The sequence below is a fragment of the Colius striatus genome, chromosome 3 (genome assembly GCF_028858725.1).
Source record: "Colius striatus isolate bColStr4 chromosome 3, bColStr4.1.hap1, whole genome shotgun sequence".
NCBI classification, from domain to species: Eukaryota; Metazoa; Chordata; class Aves; order Coliiformes; family Coliidae; genus Colius; species Colius striatus.
The window spans coordinates 854,733-870,257 of record NC_084761.1 but is presented as its reverse complement, the minus strand read 5'-3'; the positions used below and the strand labels follow the sequence as shown (position 1 = coordinate 870,257).

Sequence of the window (15,525 nt, the reverse complement as noted above, 5' to 3'; positions counted from 1 at the left end):
TGAGGCTGGGTGAGGATGCAGAGTGAGGCTTTGTGAGGATGCAGGATGAGCTGAGTGAGGATGCAGAGTGAGGCTGGGTGAGGATGCACAGTGAGGCTGGGTGAGGATGCAGAGTGAGGCTTTGTGAGGATGCAGAGTGAGGCTGGGTGAGGATGCAGAGTGAGGCTTTGTGAGGATGCAGAGTGAGGCTGGGTGAGGATGCAGAGTGAGGCTTTGTGAGGATGCAGGATGAGCTGAGTGAGGATGCAGAGTGAGGCTGGGTGAGGATGCAGAGTGAGGCTGGATGAGGATGCAGAGTGAGGCTGGGTGAGGATGCAGAGTGAGGCTGGGTGAGGATGCAGAGTGAGGCTGGGTGAGGATGCAGAGTGAGGCTGGGTGAGGATGCAGGATGGGGCTGGGTGAGGATGCAGAGGTTGGCTGGGTGAGGATGCAGGATGGGGCTGGGTGAGGATGCAGGATGGGGCTGGGTGAGGATGCAGGATGAGCTGAGTGAGGATGCAGAGTGAGGCTGGGTGAGGATGCAGGATGGGGCTGGGTGAGGATGCAGAGTGAGGCTGGGTGAGGATGCAGGATGGGGCTGGGTGAGGATGTAGAGCGAGGCTGGGTGAGGATGCAGAGTGGGGCTGGGTGAGGATGCAGGATGGGGCTGGGTGAGGATGCAGGATGAGCTGAGTGAGGATGCAGAGTGAGGCTGGGTGAGGATGCAGGATGGGGCTGGGTGAGGATGCAGAGTGAGGCTGGGTGAGGATGCAGAGTGAGGCTTTGTGAGGATGCAGAGTGAGGCTGGGTGAGGATGCAGGATGGGGCTGGGTGAGGATGCAGGATGAGCTGAGTGAGGATGCAGAGTGAGGCTGGGTGAGGATGCAGGATGGGGCTGGGTGAGGATGCAGAGTGAGGCTGGGTGAGGATGCAGGATGGGGCTGGGTGAGGATGCAGAGCGAGGCTGGGTGAGGATGCAGGATGGGGCTGGGTGAGGATGCAGAGCGAGGCTGGGTGAGGATGCAGGATGGGGCTGGGTGAGGATGCAGAGCGAGGCTGGGTGAGGATGCAGGATGGGGCTGGGTGAGGATGCAGAGCGAGGCTGGGTGAGGATGCAGGATGGGGCTGGCCCTGGTCTCTGATCTCTTCAGAGAATGCCAGTTCTGCCTCCTGAGTATTTGCATGAGCCATGTTGTGTAGCAGAGTGCATTTGAGAGCCCACCTTACAGACCCTGGGGGAAACCTGAGGTTCAAAGAGGCCTCTGTGGTTTTGCTGTTGACCTGCTCAGAGCAGCAGCAGATGAGGCTGCTCATGGCTGGGGCTGCAGGGGGAGTGCAGGGTGGGCTTTCTCCAGGCACCAGCTGCCTGAGGCTCCCAGAGCTGGAACACAACAGCCCCTCCCCATGGCAACAGTGGTTCTTGTGCTGGGGACCACGGGCTGAGCTGCAGCACTGGCAGGAGCCCGAGGGGCAGATGGGCCCCTGCATGGGCTGTGCTTTAGCTGTGGGCACAGCTCCCAGGGCCTTGCTAATGATTAGCTCCCTCTTGACCATGGTGCCAGGGGGCAGCAGGTGGGCTGGGGTGTTTCATAACCACCTCAGGGGTTTCCTCTCCCCTCCCTCCCTTTACACCCACTGACCTCCCTTCTTATTAACCTTATCAGTGGCTGGGGCAGAGTCCTCTGCCCTTTGCCTGGCCATACACCTTTGCCCCTTCATAAAGAAAGGAAAAGAGTGAGCTCTTATCTCTTCCCCTTCCAAAGAGCAGGAGCACAGGGTGCTGGGATGGAGCCCCATCGGCACAGCCACGTCCAGCCCTGGCACCCGCCCGTGCCACGGCACCCGGCTGCTGGGCGCCCAGGAGGGGCAGGGAGCCGGCCCCAGCACCCCCAGCAGCACACCCCAGAGCCACAGGGGAGCAGGGCAGCAGAGGAGGGCAGGGGAGGCTGGGCCGTGCAGGGATGCTGCCTCTGACGGGCTGCCATGTGTTCCAGGCAGCTGCAGCACAGCGGCAGCCTGGCTGTGGCAGCCATGGAGCAGCCCGACCCTGAGGCACGGCACTGCGCCGACCAGGACATCACAGACAAGGTGAGAGCTGCAGCAGGGGCCTGGGAGGCTGGGGCTGGGCAGGGGGACCCCCAGAACCCTCCTGGGGAGAGGATGGGGGATGGGAGCACTCCAGGCTGAGCTGCAGAGGTGCAGTGGGACAGAAGCACAGGATCCCAGAGTGTGGGGCTGGAAGAGCCCTGCAGAGCTGCCCCAGCCCCTGCTCCAGCAGCTTCCCCTGGCTCAGGGGCACAGGAACGTGTCCAGCTGGGGTTGGAAACCTCCTGAGCAGGAGCCTCCACACCCTCCCTGGGCAGCCTGGGCCAGGGCTCCCTCACCTCAGCACCAAAGGAGCTTCTCCTCCTGTGCCAGGGGAACTGTTTGTGTCCCAGCTGATGTCCATCACCCCTTGTCCTGGGCACCACAGAACAAAGTGTCCCCCATCCTCACACCCACCCTGTGGGGACTGAGCAGCATTGCTGAGGTGCCCCTGAGCTCAGGCTTGTCTCCTCCATGCTGAGCAGCCCCAGGGCTGCAGCCTCTGCTCCTCACACACACGTTGCAGAGCTGGGTCAGGAGGTGGCACTGGAGCCTTGTCCCGAGCTGCTGGGGCCGTTCCCTCCAGCTCAGGGAGCGTTGGGGGCTGTGTGCAGCCTCTTCTCACTTCTCCTTCACATACTGCCTAATTCTGCTTTGTGGAGATGAGCAGAGTCACCTGCCACGAAGCCAAGGCTGACTTCCCCTGGCACAGCCCTTGCTCTGCTCCTGCTGCCACAATGTGCAGCTCCTTTAGTGCTGCTCCCACAGGGCTTTCCTGGGGCATTAGAGACAAGGATCCTGGGGCAAGGTGGGAGCTGGGCAGGAGAAAGCTTTTGCTTGAGCACTTTAGCTAAGGGGAAGAGGGGAGGTTGCAGCCTGGGTAAATGTCTGCTGCAGTCCTGAAGCTCCCTGAAAATGGGGTTTCAGTGGTGGAATGAGGAACAGAGCTGCACAGAGCAGCCTGTGAGAGAAATGCAGCGTGTGTGTGGCTGCACCCGGGTGGAATTACCATGCACAGGCCACCTGTGAGGAAAAACAACTAAACCCCAACATTAAGTCAGGTCAAAAGTTAAATAAAGGCTGTTCCTTAAGGCATCTGGCCTGGGAAAGCACAGGGCTGCCTGTGCAAAGGCCCCTTGCTCTGTGTGAGTCCTGCCCAGCCCCAGCTCTGCGTGGCTGCCTCCCCTCCCCAGGGCAGCAGCACTGGGTGCTGCAGGACACGCTCCCCACTTGCCTCTTGCTTGCCTGGAAATGGGATTTTGGGGACCAGGAGCTCCATCCCTCAGGGCTTCCCCAGCCACCTGAGCCTCTGCCTGGGAGGGGGCACTCCCAGCCCCTTTGCTCCTCAAAGCTGGGCTCTGTTTAGGGAAAGTACATCAAAATGCAACTAGAGCTGAATAAGCCCTGTGTGGGTACGGGGGGATCCCCTCCTGTCCTGCCCCTCCAGCTGCATTGTTTCCCTCTGTGGGATGTTAAGTGTGTGCAGTGGAACTCGGGGTCTTTGGGTCCTGTTTCAGGCAGGAGGTGGTTGTCCCCAGCCCTGGCTCAGTCTTTCCCTCCAGACCTCCAGGTAGGTTCTGGAGCATGTCCAGAGCTGGGGAAGGGGCTGGAGCACAAGGGGCTGGGGAGGGGCTGAGGGAATGGGGTGTTGAGCCTGGAGAAGAGGAGGCTGAGGGCAGTCAGCAGCACTCTCTGACACTCCCTGCCAGGAGGCTGCAGGGAGCTGGGGGTCGGGCTCTGCTCCCCAGGCAGCAATGACAGGACAAGAGGCAATGGGCTGCAGCTGCCCCAGGGGAGGCTGAGGCTGGAGCTGAGGCAGAACTGTTTCCCTGAGAGGGGTGTCAGCCCCTGTGCCAGGCTGCCCAGGGAGCTGGGGGAGTGCCCAGCCCTGGAGGGATCCCAAAGGCGTGGGGCTGAGGTGCTGAGGGCTGTGGGTCAGGGCTGGGCTGGGCAGGGTGAGGGCAGGGCTGGGGCTGCAGCAGCTCCAGGGGCTTTTCCAGCCCAGAGGGTTCCATGGCTCTATATGGCCAGGCAGGGTATGCAGAGAAGCAAGAGTGAGGCGTGTGGCCCTGGGTTGGTACCTGTGAGGCATCAAAACCAGGGTGCAAAAGGGTCTTTTAAAGGGATGCTTTCAATGGAGGCCTGGTTGCAGCCATGCTGTGTGGTGCTGGGGGTGGGGGAGCTGCCCCTGCCCCGGGCTGAGGCTCAGCCTGCCTGTGCCCTCCCGCAGGTGCTGTTCCTGGAGCGGCGCGTGACGGAGCTGGAGAAGGACTCGGCTGCCACGGGCGAGCAGCACGGCCGCCTGCGCCACGAGAACCTGCAGCTCGTGCACAGGTCAGCCTGCAGCTGCAGCCCTGCTCAGGGGCTGCCTGCACCCCAGGCCCTGCTGGCACTGCCCCTCCTCAGCTGCAGGGGGCTGGAGAGCTCGGCTCAGCGGTGGCCGCCGTGGGCCGGGGCGGACGCGGTTCCGTTCGTCACGGTCAGAGCGGAGCTGGGTGCTGGGAAGTCAAAGCTGAACGTTAAAGCAGCTCCCCCAGCCCTCCCCTCTCCCTGCTCACCCCCTCCTCCCCCAGCAGTGCAGGGCATGGGGAGCAGGGGTTGTGGTCTGTCACAGATGGGCTCTGCTGCTGCTGCCTCTCAGCTGCACAGCTCCCCTGCTGCAGCGTGGGCTCCTCTCTCTCTCTCTGGGCTCACAGGCCCTGAGCAGCGCTTGCTCCAACCTGGCTCCTTGCCCTGGGGTCACAGCCTCCCTCAGACACCCACCCACTCGTGTGTGGGGTCCTGCCTGGCTCAGGGGGGTCTCTGCTCCCCAGGCACAGCTGCAGGGGCTCAGCTGCCTCACCATGGACTGCACCACAGCTCACAGGGGACTCTCTGCCCTGGAGCCTGGGCATCTCCTCCCCTCCTTCTGCACTGGCCTTGGTGTGTGTGGGGATGTTGCTCTCACCTTCTCCCTCCCTCCTGCTGCAGTTTTGCCCCTGCACAGCAACTTCTTCCCCTTGTCCCACGTGTCAATGCCAGAGCCCTTCCCTCCATCAGCCCTGGGCAGCGTTGGGTCCATCTCAGAGCTGACTGACCCTGGCCTTGGCACACACAGGGGCAGCTTCTGCCAGCTCTTTGTTTAAAGGAGCCTCCCCTGTAGCCCCCCAGTACCAAAACCTGCCCACACAAAGCCACTGCAGCCCAGATCTGAGATCACCTGCAGTGCCTTTACCCCCTGGGCCAGAGCTGCTGGAGGGAGATGGGCAGGACACATGAGGACACGTCACAGCTCTGCCCCTGATGATCTGCTCCCGTGGGGCAGCCCTGGTCCCATCCTGCTGGGGTGTAGCCCTTTGCATCCCAGTGGATCTAATCACCTCTTGGCTAATCTGACAGGCCTCTCTCTCTCTGCCAGCAGCATATTTACCCTTGGCAGATAAGCTCAGCAGGAGTTTATCTATAGGGCTGTAAGCCTGTTAAGTAACAATCATGTCAGGGGACCCAGCCATTCAGACAAAGGTTTCTCTAAGCCCTGATAAACTTTGCAGCAAGGGAAATGTTTTCACTTCAGCAGCTTGGCCCAGAAGTGTCAGTCAGCTCCTGATGGAGCAAAGCCCTGAGTGTTGCTCCCTGCTGCTGGAGGAAGGTGTTCCTGGAGAGGAGGAGGCTGAGGGGGGCCAGGAGCACCCCCTGACACTCCCTGACAGGCTGCAGGGAGCTGGGGGTCAGGCTCTGCTCCCCAGGCAGCAATGACAGCACACAGAGGAGATGGACCTGTAGGTCTCATACTTTTTGCTGGGGACATGAGAAGGAGGAGGCTTGAGGCTGTGATCTTCTCTGGGCAGTGAGGCTACTTCAGGGCAGGGTAAAGGAGCTCAGAACGCTGGGCTGTGCTGAAGGAGGGCTTCACAGGCCCTGTTGCTTTCCCTCTGCATCTGCTGGAGATGGTGATGGGTGCAGTTTCCCCCAGAGCTCACACAGTTTTGCAGTCCACTCGTCTCAGCTCTGCTGTGGGGTGAGAGAAGGGCTGGGGACAGCATCTCATCCCTCCCGAGGGACGGCAGCGGGCTGGGGCTGAGCTGGGGAACTTCAGCCTCCCTTTCCCCTCCCTGCAGGGCAAATGCTCTGGAGGAACAGCTGAAGGAGCAGGAGCTGAGAGCTGACCAAACCCTCCTGGAGGAGATCAAGAAGCAGAGGGAGCTACTGAGCAAAATGGAGAGGGAGAAGAGCATCGAGATTGAGAACCTGCAGGCCAGGTGGGGCAGGGGCAGGGTGGAGGGTGACAGGGCTCCTGGGCACACGGGCTGCAGGGTGCAGCTGGGCTGTGCCTGCCCAGCTCAGCCTCTGGGGACACAGGCTGCAGGGTGCAGCTGGGCTGTGCCTGCCCAGCTCAGCCTCTGGGGACACAGGCTGTGCTGGGTTTGCTTAAAGCTGTAACTGAAGTCATTCTAAACCCTGGGTTTTGGCTGCTTGTCCTGCTTCCATCCCAGAGTCAAGCCCCTCTCTGAACCTACTGTCAGGCTTCATTTCAGTGGCTCTGTTGCATTTATGGAACCCCAGAATCCCAGAGTGGGGGTTGGAGTGGTGGGGACACAGCCTGGACACGTTCCTGTGCCCCCTGAGCCCAGGGAAGCTGCTGGAGCAGGGGCTGGGGCAGCTCTGCAGGGCCCTGCCAGCCCCAGCACTGAAGCTTCTCTGAAGCTCTCTAGACCTCTGCTCTGACTCTGCCCAGGCAGTGGGGCTGCTTTGGGTGCCCAGTGCTGAGACTTGCCCAGAGACTGAGGAAACCTTTGGTCTGGAGATTAGTGTTGGGCCTGACTGAGAGGGGCATGGCACTGAGCAGCAGACTTGTCAGAAGCCCTGTGGATGCCAGGCTCTGGGAGATGTGCTGCCTCTGAGCGTGGTGCAGCTCTCTCCTGGCATGAACTCGCCCTTTGCTGTCCCTTGGCCCAGTCCCTGTGCTGGGGATGGAGCCTGCAGCTGAGCTTGCAAGCACACAGCTCTTACTCTTCCACTTGTTGGTTTAAAAACCACAGCAGCACAACACATTGAGCTGGCAGCAACTAGACTGTTTGGTCTTGTCAGTGTGAAGTAGGAGAGCAGGAGGCAGCCCTTCTCCTTCCTTTGCTTGCAGGGTTTGCAAAGGAGCCTGGGCTGGCAGCACAGCACCATAAGACATCTGGCTGCTGAGTCCAAGGGTGTCCTTCATAGCTGAAGCTCTTGGTGCAGCAGCTTGGTGTCACAGCACGGGCAGAAGCAGCTGGGTTGGGTCTGTGGTGGGATCCCCAGCGCTGCTGGCTGTGCCCTGCCTGTTCCCCTGGCACCAGCGATGGTGGGGGCTCAGGGTGGGCTTGGCAAAGACAGATCCCAGCTGGTTCACCTTCAGCAGGGCCTGGTCTGATGCTGCTGGTGATGTTTCAGCCCAGTGCCCTGCACTTGGGCTCTGGGGGTGTTTCTTACCCGTCTCGTTCCCGTTGCAGGCTGCAGCAGCTGGATGACGAGAACAGCGAGCTCAGGTCCTGTGTCCCTTGTTTAAAAGCCAGCATTGAGAGACTTGAGGAGGTGAGGACTGTGTGTGCTGGGGGTCCCCAGCCCAGCTGGCTCTCTGGGTTCCTCACACGGTACAGCTGGAATTCTCCCTTAGACAAAGGGCCCAAGTGAGATCTGCTCAACGGGAGGAGCCGGTCGGCTGCCTCTGCAGAGGTCCCTGCAGACCTCGGGCCAGAGCTTCCCCTCCCACTCCCCCTGCAGGCCCCGGGGTTTGCTCTGGGAGCTGGGATTAGCAGCCCCCTGATCCATCTCAGGGTGGCAGCTCTGGCTGGCTGCTTGGCAGGGGACTCGTGCCCTCTCGTGGAAGCTTGTCCCCGTCCCAGCTGCAGGGGAGGAAGAGGAGCAGACCTGTTCCAGCTGGCACATACGCCCTTGCAGGGATCTGTGAGTGGTCTCAGAGCACTGTGTTATCTCCCAGCTGCTCTTGCCTCTTGCCCTGCTCACCATTCCTGGGTGGGAGGCTTGTTTTTGGAGAGAAGGGGCCTTACAGAGGCAGTGTCTGGTACAGGGCTGGGTTCAGTGTCTGCTCACGCCTGGGGCAGATGCACCCTTAGCATTTAAAGGGAAAACAAACCCCTCTGCACAGCTGGAGGCCTCAGGCATGTCATCCCCTCCAAGTCCTTGAGAGAGTGCTGCAGCTCCATCTGTACCTGACACAGCCCCAATGAACTGCTGAGTGGCTCTGGGGGTGAGTCCCCTGCCTCGGTGTGTTCAGCCACACCAAGCTGGGGCTGAGCCCTGTGTCCCCCTGCAGAGCTGTGCTGCTTTCCTGCACAGTTCATGGGCTCAGTGAGGAGGGGGAGGGCCAGCAGCTGCCCCTCCCTGCCCAGGAGAGAAGCTGGGCTGACCTCTGCTGCCTTGCTCCTTGTCAGGGGTTCGTGCTCAGCATTGCATTTGCTGCTGGTGGGGTGACCATAGCAGGAGGGTGCTGCAGTACAGCCCCGTTGGCATCACCAAGGGACAAGCTTTACCTGCCAGCTCCAACCTTCAGCCAAGGCCTTGAGTATAAGAAGGGACAGAGCAGGAGAGCTGGGCTGCATGTATTCTCCAGTCAGCAGTGACAGGACAAGAGGCAATGGGCTGCAGCTGCCCCAGGGGAGGCTGAGGCTGGAGCTGAGGCACAACTGTTTCCCTGAGAGGGGTGTCAGCCCTGTGCCAGGCTGCCCAGGGAGCTGGGGGAGTGCCCAGCCCTGGAGGGATCCCAAAGCCGTGGGGCTGAGGTGCTGAGGGCTGTGGGTCAGTGCTGGGCTGGGCAGGGTGAGGGCAGGGCTGGGACTGCAGCAGCTCCAGGGGCTTTACCAACCTGAACGACTCTGTGGCTCTGTGTTTTGCACCCTGGCTTGAGCAGGTCATTTCCCTGCTTGGGTCAGTCCTTCTGAAACAGACAATGAGCATCCCTAGAGCAGCTTAACATCTTGGGTTCTTGGCTTTTCTGAAGTGCAGCCATAAGGAGCCTGAGCATTTGCCATCTGCCCCTGGCCCTGTGCTGCCCCAGCCCCTGGCCCACACCAGCACCCCCTGCCTGGACATTTGCCTGAGTGTTGACTCTGGAGTCATCTCCTACAGCCTCTCCTGGAGCAGTGCTGTGTTGGTGCCTGGCCCCTCCTGCTGCTGCCAGAACCCTCAGACACTACATGAAATCCCAGCAGGTAGAGGCTCTGGCTGTGTCAGTGAGAGGAGCCTTTCCCTGTGCCTCAGCCAGGGGGAAGAGCCCCAGCAGTGCCCAGGGCAGAGGGACCCTGTGACTCTTCCTTTCCTGTCCCTACAGGAGAAGCAGAAGCTGCTGGATGAGATTGAGGATCTCACTGTGCAACTCTCAGAGGAGCAGGAGAAAAAGAGGAAGATGGGGGACAAACTGAGTCAGGAGAGGCACCAGTTTCAGAAGGAGAAGGAGTCGACACAGGAGGTAAGTAGAGTTGAGTTCCCCAGCACAGCCCTGGGGCTCCCTGCAGGGCCCCCACATCAGGGCTGTGTGGGGAAGCCTTGGCAGCCTGTCCAGCCTGGAGAGAGCCTGGAGAAGAGGAGGCTGAGGGCAGCCAGCAGCACTCTCTGACACTCCCTGACAGGAGGCTGCAGGGAGCTGGGGGTCAGTAATGAGTGACAGGATGAGAGGAAAGGGGCTGGAGTTGCCCCAGGGGAGGCTGAGGCTGGAGCTGAGGCACAACTGTTTCCCTGAGAGGGGTGTCACCCCTGTGCCAGGCTGCCCAGGGAGCTGGGGGAGTGCCCAGCCCTGGAGGGATCCCAAAGGCGTGGGGCTGAGGTGCTGAGGGCTGTGGGTCAGTGCTGGGCTGGGCAGGGTGAGGGCAGGGCTGGGACTGCAGCAGCTTCAGGGGCTTTAACACCCCAAACAGTTCTGTGATTCCAAAAATAGGTGTAACTGGAGCATTGGGTCCTGCCTGGGCAGGGAAAGCTGGGCCTGCAGCTTGGCTGGGTACCCTCAGTCTCTTCTGCCTGTGCTTGTTTGGCTGAGTGTGTCTGCAGCTGCAGCCCCCCCAGGCTGTGCCTCCCCAGCCCCTTCCCACAGGGCTGGTGCTGCCCTGCAGCACATGGAGCCAGCAGGCAGCAGGAGGAGAGGGGTGTGAGGCCGTGGGGGGAATGCTGCCAGCTCCATGTGCAGCAGCACAGCTCTCCCAGCCTCCTCCAGGCCCCTGTGGCTGCTCCTTCCAGCTGGAGGCTGGTGCAGGGCTGGCGTGGTGTTGGCAGGGGCTGCCAGTGCCCTGATGCTCAGAGCACAGGGGACTCTGAGCACTGGAGCTGGGGGGAGCTGCCCCTTGGTGCTGCAGAGCCAGAGCCCCTGTCCCCAGGGCTCCCAGAGCTGCTGCCCTGGATTCCAGTAGCTCCCCCCTCTCTTGATTGCTGGAGGCACAGGGGAGGAAGGGGGAGCTGTGTCCCCCCAGAAAGGGGCTGCTCACCCTGCTGCTGGGGTTGCTCCTGTCTGGGCACAGCCCAGCAGCCACAGCCAGGGTGAGCTGCTGCACTCCTTGTCCCGTTCCCTGGTGCTGCAGCTCATTGAGGACCTGAGGAAGCAGCTGGAGCACCTGCAGCTCTTCAAGCTGGAAGCAGAGCAGCGCCGTGGCAGGAGCAGCAGCCTGGGGCTGCAGGAGTACAACAGCAGGACACGGGAGACAGAGCTGGAGCAGGAGATCAAGCAGCTGAAGCAGGTAGGCACAGCTGAGCCCCTGACCCAGGAGCTGACCCTGACCCAGGCAGCCAGCAGCCTCCTGCTGTCTTGCTCTCCTGGGTTGGCTCTTTGCCCCGAGGGACGGTGGGGACACTGCTGTCACTGCCTTGTCCCTGCATCTCCCCACCACATCCCCTGCAGAGGTTCTCCAGGCTCTGCTGGGACCCTGTGCTGTCCCAGCACCGTGTGAGCTGCTGCCTGGGAGGAAGGAGGGAGGGAGGGAGGCCTGGCTCTGCCTTCCCCAGCTGGATCTGCTCTGAGGGCACCTCATGCTTCAGCAGCTCCTGCTCTGTCTGTTTGTGACCAGGATAACAGGAACCTGAAGGAGCAGAACGATGAACTGAACGGACAGATCATTAACTTGAGCATCCAGGGAGCCAAGAACCTCTTCTCAGCCTCCTTCTCTGAATCCCTGGCAGCAGAGATCAGCTCAGTCTCCAGAGACGAGGTGGGTGCCCTGGTGTGCAGCTCACCCCAAACCACATCTTCCTGGGGGGCTGGTGAGTCTCCTCCCAGCCAGCCCAGGGCCCTGCCTGGGGTACTGCTCGCTCCCAGAACTGACTGCAAAGCTCTTGTGAGCAGAGCAATACCCACACAGCTCTTGGAAGAGCTTGCAGGACTTCCCCTGCCTGCCAGCCTTCCTTCCAGGGAACAGGGGAAGCTGCTCCCTTTCAACCTGCTGATGGAACATCAGCTTTCCCCTTCCTGGGACAGACTGCAGCCTGGGCAGTGTCTGGCTGCCTGTACCTGGGCTGTGCCTGGCTGTAGCTGCCCTAAAGCCCCAGAGAGCTGGGGCACCTGCCCTGCAGAGGCTTCTCTGGCCCGTGTCCTCCCAGCCCAGTGGCTCTGCCCCAGGTGCTGCTCTGTGAGCCCACATCAGCATCAGAACTAGACCTTTCAGACCCCCAAGTGATGCAGCTGCAGGTTTTGGGGGCCCAGAGATGGGATTCTCCTGCTTTCTGCAGGGTCCCATGTGGCTGAAAGCTTGAGGAGGGTCAGGAGTGAGCAGAGCCAGCAGCTCAGGGCATTTTCTATGCCTGCTTACACGTGGCCAGGAACATCCCAGGGCAGAGTGAAGGCGTGAGGAAAGCTCTGGGGGTGTGCACAGAGCTCTGAGAGGCCCCAGGGCAGCCCCAGGCAGCTCCTCACTCCCTCCCTCCCTCCCTCCTTTGCAGCTGATGGAAGCAATTCAAAAGCAAGAGGAGATCAACTTCCGTCTGCAGGACTACATCGACAGGATCATCGTGGCCATCATGGAGACCAACCCCTCCATCCTGGAGGTGAAGTAAGGGCAGCAGGGCTGCAGCTGCTGCTGCCAGAGGACGAGGAGGGACTGCAAACTGCTTTGCTCTTGATGGAGGCCCGAGGGAGCATCACCTCAGGCCACTGGGGGAGAAGAACCCCAGCAGCGAGGCTTCTGTCGCCTGACTCTGTCAACCTGGAACCCTCCCGGTGCTGGGGGGTGTCAAAGGGAACCTGGAGAAGGAACAGAGGCAGCTGCAGGGCTGGAGGCACCTGCCCTGAGGCTGGGGACTGGGCTGGCCTCGGGAGCCTGGCAGCACAGGGTCCCACAGGACCAGGGTCCCACGGGACCTTCCCTCCTGCCCCGGGGGCTGCTTTGCCAAAGTGTCCCCGACACACTCCCCCAGCCCCGGGGCACAGCAGGGAGGGATCATCCAGCTCATCCAGGTGCTGCTGCTGCTGCTGGTTTGGTGGTTTATTGTAATTAACTTAATGCAAATGCCCCTCCTCAGCCTGGCACAGTTAACCCTTGCCCTGCCACCCCCTGCTGCAGGAGGGGCTGAGGGCTGGCACAGTTAACCCTTGCCCTGCCAGCCCCTGCTGCAGGAGGAGCTGAGGGCTGGCACAGTTAACCCTTGCCCTGCCAGCCCCTGCTGCAGGAGGGGCTGAGAGGGGCAGCAGGAAGGGGCAGAGCTGCCACTCCAGGGCTGGGCTCTAAGCGCACTTTGGCACCCGCCTCCTTATTTATTTTCGCTGCCCGTGGCTCTCTCCCCTGGGCACACCTCCCTTCCTTCCTTCCTTCCTTCCTTCCTTCCTTCCTTGGCCCTGGCATGCCTTCCCCCTGGCACCCCTTCCCCCTCCTCCCCGGGGCCAAGGGCCTGGAGAGCTGCTGGGGCTGGGGGCAGTGGGGGGAGGCAGCCCCTCCTGGCCTTGCACTGCAACTGGGCTCCTCCTCGGCTCCCACGGCCTGGGGAGGGCTGAGCTCTGCCTTCACCTCCCCAGCTGCCATTCCCTGCCCCCTGAGCAGGGCTGTGCTGGGGAGAGCTGCAGCTGAGGGACAGCCCGCTGCCAGGGCTGCAGATGGGGAGCCCCTCCAAGTTCAGCCCCTGCCTCAGACCCCAGGGGCAGGAGAGCAGAGAATCCAACAGCAGCAGCCCCCTGGGAAACAAAAGCCATGTTTACATCCAACAGCTTTTGGGTTGGGGGCACAAGTGGCCCCTGAGGACCCAACCCTGGGGTACATGTGTCGGGCCCTAAAGAGCAGCTGCTGCTTCCTGCTTGTCAGGTTTTAGAGATGCCAGAGTGGCCTGGAGACACAAATCCCCAGGGGATGCCTGGGCCTGGAGACACAAATCCCCAGGGGATGCCTGAGCAAAAAGCCCCAGGGGCTGCCTGGACCTGGAAGCAAAAAGCCCCAGGGGCTGCCTGGACCTGGAAGCAAAAGCCCCAGGGGCTGCCCGGGCCCCTGCTGGGTGCTGCTGCTCCCCAGAAGGCTCCCACACACAGCCCTTGTGTCCCCAGCTCCCCCCACAGCGCCCCGAGGGTGCCACCGAGCCGGGCACGTGGCAGCTGCCACAGCCTTAGTCCCTGCTGGGGGGTCCCCGGGGGGCTGAGCTGGGGAAGGGGCTGGGCTGGGGAAGGGGCTGGGCTGGGGAAGGGGCTGGGCTGCCACCTCCCCTCCTCCAGCCTCTCTTTATGGACATCACCTCTGGGTGCTCCACATCTTCCCCCCACACACAGCCTCAGGGCTGGGGGAAGCAGCCCCCATAACGTTGTGGTGAAGGGGGGCAGGGGGCATCCCCCAGCCCTCCCTGGGCCCCCCCTCCCCTCCCTGCCCCGAGCCCAGGGGATGAAGCCACGTTACTGTACATTTCCAGAGAAGCTTTGGGTGTAAATCAGTGTAAAACACGGAGAGGGGGACATTTTTCTACCTTGTAGAGTAGGTATTTTTATAGAATGGAGGTTGACCATTTTTTTAACACTTTAAAGAAGAGAGAAATGTATCTGTGTATACACAAAGCTTATATAAATATATAGAGACGTGTACAGAGCTATAAATACAGGCCATCTGCCTTCTGTCCACACGGGGTCCTGGATCCCCACTTCTCAAACCATCCTGGCTGGGGGGTGGAGGGGGGGGTTGGGTTGTTTTCCTTTGCTGTCTCTCACCAAGAGGTACTGTAACTGTAAATAAGCACCAGGGAAAAGCGAGTGTGAAGCAAACAGCACTGAGTTGCACATTGGCCACGCTTGCAAGTGGCAGGGAAAGAGGGGAAAGAGGCAAAAGGAAGCTGAGAGTTGCCCCAAACGTTCCTGTTTGCCCAGGGGAGGGGGGAGGAACCCCCAACAACGAGGCAAAAACAGTGTTGTCTTAAATGATGTACCAGTTCTTGTCAGATTAAAGGCTGTTCCCATCCTGCCTGCAGCTCTTCTGTGCACAGGGGAGGCTCCTGGGCTGGGCTGGTTGGGGGGATGTGCCCCAGCCCCAGGGGATGTGCCCCCCTGATTCGTGGGGGGATGAGGAGAGGGGAGGCTGGGCCTGGCTGGTTGCAGAGGTGCTGAGCCCAAAGGGAGCCAGGATGGAGCCAGGCTGTGCTCAGGGATGGGCAATGACAGGACAAGGGGCAACAAGCTGCAACAGAAGAGGTTCCAAAGCAACACAAGGAAGAGTTTCTTCCCTATTGAGGTGAGGGAGCACTGGCAGGGGCTGCCCAGATGGGCTGTGGAGGCTCCTTCTCTGCAGACATCCCAGCCCAGCTGGATGAGTCCCTGTGTGCCCTGCTCTGGGTGCTGCTGCTCTGGCAGGGGGTTGCACTGGCTGAGCTTTGCAGCTCCCCTCCAGCTCCTGTGACTCTGTGAGCTCTGCAGGGGGGGATTTCACCCTTTGCTTCTCAGTAGGTCAGGGGGAGGGGGATCCTGTCCCCTCCCAAGGGCTTCCTGCTGCCCTGGAGGGTTTGGGGAGGCTGAGCCCAGGCTGTGGTTCAGCACTGGGTCCTCAGGTCTGCACCAGGGTAGGACAGGGAGGCTCTCCCTCACCCTGCACTGTGCTAAACCCCTCCCAGCAGCCCTAAAAATCCCTTAAATGCTCCGAACTGCCCTGCTAAGCTGCTCCACGCCCCTCTAAGCTTCTCCCACTTCCTCCCAGCCCTGGTAAACTGCCCCAAAGGGCTCGAGGCTGCAGAACACCCTCTCAGCTCTGCTGTGAAGAGCCAGGTGCTTCTGTGTTGGAAAATACCTCCAACATGCTCTCGAGCTCTCTGAAACACCCCAAATTGCTCCAACCCATCCCTGAGCTGCTCCAGCCCATCCCTGAGCTGCTCTAACCCATCCCTGAGCTGCTCCAGCCCATCCCTGAGCTGCTCCATAGCACCTCCATAGCACCCTGAGCTGCTCTGTACCCCTCTAAGCAGCTCCAGCGTGCACCCAGATTTCCCTAAAGGCCTCTCAAGAGCATCCTTTAAAGATTCCCCTGAAAAGCTCAGCCTGCAGCACCCTGGAGGTGCTCC

General features: G+C 61.2%; 1 protein-coding gene across 3 annotated transcripts in view; it reads left to right on the top strand.

Annotated features, from left to right (window-relative positions):
- RAB11FIP3 (RAB11 family interacting protein 3) overlaps positions 1 to 14,438 on the top strand; it is a 76,444-nt gene extending 62,006 nt beyond the window's left edge. For all 3 annotated transcript variants that reach the window (XM_061993637.1, XM_061993635.1, XM_061993636.1), the window contains 8 exons: positions 1,974 to 2,067; positions 4,295 to 4,398; positions 6,162 to 6,302; positions 7,527 to 7,608; positions 9,365 to 9,502; positions 10,602 to 10,757; positions 11,085 to 11,225; positions 11,953 to 14,438. In XM_061993637.1, the coding sequence (XP_061849621.1) occupies positions 1,974 to 2,067; positions 4,295 to 4,398; positions 6,162 to 6,302; positions 7,527 to 7,608; positions 9,365 to 9,502; positions 10,602 to 10,757; positions 11,085 to 11,225; positions 11,953 to 12,066 (970 nt within the window). In that variant the 3' untranslated portion in view covers positions 12,067 to 14,438. The remainder of the gene's footprint in view (positions 1 to 1,973; positions 2,068 to 4,294; positions 4,399 to 6,161; positions 6,303 to 7,526; positions 7,609 to 9,364; positions 9,503 to 10,601; positions 10,758 to 11,084; positions 11,226 to 11,952) is intronic.
- Positions 14,439 to 15,525: the final 1,087 nt, after the last annotated feature.